We start from the raw sequence: 2,379 nt of genomic DNA on the forward strand, positions 1-2,379 counted from the left end.
GAACTAGATATGTACCATGCCCTCAGGGAAATGACACTCTGTTGGGAATGTCTGATGGGGAAGGGTGCAGCAGCTGAATGGGAGAAGGGCTGGTTCAGGTGGCATAGACTGAAAAGCAGCCATAGTGGCAGGGGAGGAAAAGGGGAGGCAGCGAAGATGCAGGTTCTGGGTTTTGGCAGCACAAAGGTTGTGATTGCAGGGTCACCGAGGGAGAATCTGAACCAGAGACTGGAGAGAAATGCATCGCCTTATTATGAGGTGCTTTATATATAGAGGAACCACCTTGGAGTGAAGATGTGTGTTCTACCAGTGGAGATAGGATGCTGGCTTAGATGGACCCTGAGTCTCATCCGATACTTTATTACGTTTCTATGAGAGAAGAAAAATTCGCTTGTCCCTGTACAGAGTATTGGAAGAATGAACCATCCTCATCCTCTCGCTTTTCTTTGTGGGTGCATGTATCACTGCCTCTCCTATGGGAAGGAGTGACTTGTATCACTGCTCTGTGTGAATGTGTGTGTGTGATTTGTCTTCAGTCAAAGAAGTGATGATGTGATTCCAATCTGTCAGGTTAACCGGTTCCACTTTCTGAGTGTGGACGCTCATATGCATTGGTTATAAACCTCGCTTTCAGCATTTTTTCTCCTCCCAAGCCTGGGCGCTAGAATGAATTTGGAACTGAAATAAGAGAGTTCACACACAAAGGAAATCTATTGAACTAAACCAATTTAAATGAATTCCGTGTAATTGCACATCCCAGGGAGCAATAGCTGTAGATATTTACCGTGCTAAGATTTCCATGAATGTTTACCCCAAAGGTGTATATTTGGGGACTGGGGATGGAGTGGAAAGGTAAAGCAGAAGATGGCCCTTCATTTCCATCCAGATCAAATTTCACGTGTGTGTGTTTCCGTTTGTCTGGCTAGATAAATGACAGCAGGACAGAGGCCTGAACATCTGCTCAGATTCCACTTCCCTTTTTTGTACACTCCCTGCTTTGCTCTGTGTCACTGTGTGTCTAGCGCAGTAATAGGTGGCCGTGTCTGCAGCTGCCATGGAGCGAAGCTGCAGGGAGAACTGGTTCTTGGAGGAATCAGTGGAGATGGTGATTCGGCTCTGGAAAGATGAGGCGTAGTCTGTTTTCCATGTGGAACTGCTGTAGTATCCCAGTCCCATCCACTCCAGCCCTTTTCCTGCAGGCTGCCGGACCCAGCCCCAGTTGTAGCCAGTAGAAATGGTGTAACCAGACACGGTGCAAGTCAGGGTGAGGGTCTCTCCGGGCTTCAACACTCCCGGCCCAGACTGGACCAGCTGGATTTGGGCCAGGACACCTGGAGAAGGAGGGAATTTCAGGCATTATACCACGGTTCAGACCGTTCACCGGGGGCTCACTCTGCTCTATTGAAGTCAAGGGGCATTCCTCCATCGGGCAGAATAGAAGCAGGATTTTCCCTGTCCCCCTCCCACAAACACTCACCGGAATGGGTGGCTAAGAGGAAAAGGAAGGTGAAGAACGAGTCCATGGTGGTCGGATGAAGGAACAGACTCCCCAGCAGACAGGACTGGGCACTGCAGTGTCTGGGGAGTGACTGAGGCTCCTGCTATCAGCAGTTTGTATTTAAACAGGACCCCCTTGGTGCAGATTTGCATGCAGGTTTTGCCCAGCGGGGATGGGAAATGAAAGGGGCGGGCAGGGCGGTGGTTCGGGGCTAAATGGGGGGAAACCGAGAGAGGTGGTGCAGGTGCTGGCCTGTAGCAGAGCAGGAGAGAACTGACCAGCTGGTAAATTAGCTCTGGTGTTAGATGCTAGAAGAATAGGGTTGGCAGGGACCTCAGGAGGTATCTAGTACAGCCACTGCTCAAAGCAGGACCAACCCCAACTAAATCATCCCAGCCAGGACTTTGTCAAACCAGGCCTTAAATACCTCGAAGGATGGAGATTTCCCCACCTTTCCGCGTAACCCATTCCAGTGCTTCACCACCCTCCTAGGGAAAAGCTTTTTCCAGATTCAGATCTCTCTGGGACCTTGCCCACTACATCAGGTAAAACTCCAGTTTCCGATCTGTCTGGGAGATGATCTCTCTGATCAGTTTCAGATGCAGAAAGGGAAGAAGTTTATTCTGGATAACTTGGAAAGAACCTTAAATACAGTCAGTGCCGGCTTCTGTCACACGTGAAATCAAGGGTGACGTTCCAAAGGTCCAGCCCTGCCCTTCGTCACAGGGATGAGTGTCCAAGATAGACCCAGAGGTACCAATGATTTCATGCTGGATTTGTGCCCGTGTGAACGAGAGTAGAATCTGGTTTTCATTGGCTGAGCTAACCGCAGGATGGGACCATATGCAGAACTGGGCTGGGCTGGGTAGTAAATGGGTTGT

At 49.8% G+C, this 2,379-nt stretch overlaps 1 gene segment (V, D, J or C); it reads right to left on the reverse strand.

The window, feature by feature from the left end:
• Positions 1-987: 987 nt before the first annotated feature.
• Positions 988-1,523, reverse strand: LOC137154595 (immunoglobulin heavy variable 4-38-2-like; the record flags this gene model as incomplete). The annotated part of the segment is given in 2 exon segments: positions 988-1,331; positions 1,478-1,523. Coding segments are annotated over 2 exon segments (390 nt in total), but the record flags the coding sequence as incomplete, so codon positions are not given.
• Positions 1,524-2,379: the final 856 nt, after the last annotated feature.

The sequence above is a fragment of the Emydura macquarii genome, unplaced genomic scaffold, assembly GCF_026122565.2.
Source record: "Emydura macquarii macquarii isolate MOO-44397 ecotype Brisbane River unplaced genomic scaffold, CSIRO-AGI_Emac_v2 contig_1257, whole genome shotgun sequence".
Classification (NCBI taxonomy): domain Eukaryota; kingdom Metazoa; phylum Chordata; order Testudines; family Chelidae; genus Emydura; species Emydura macquarii.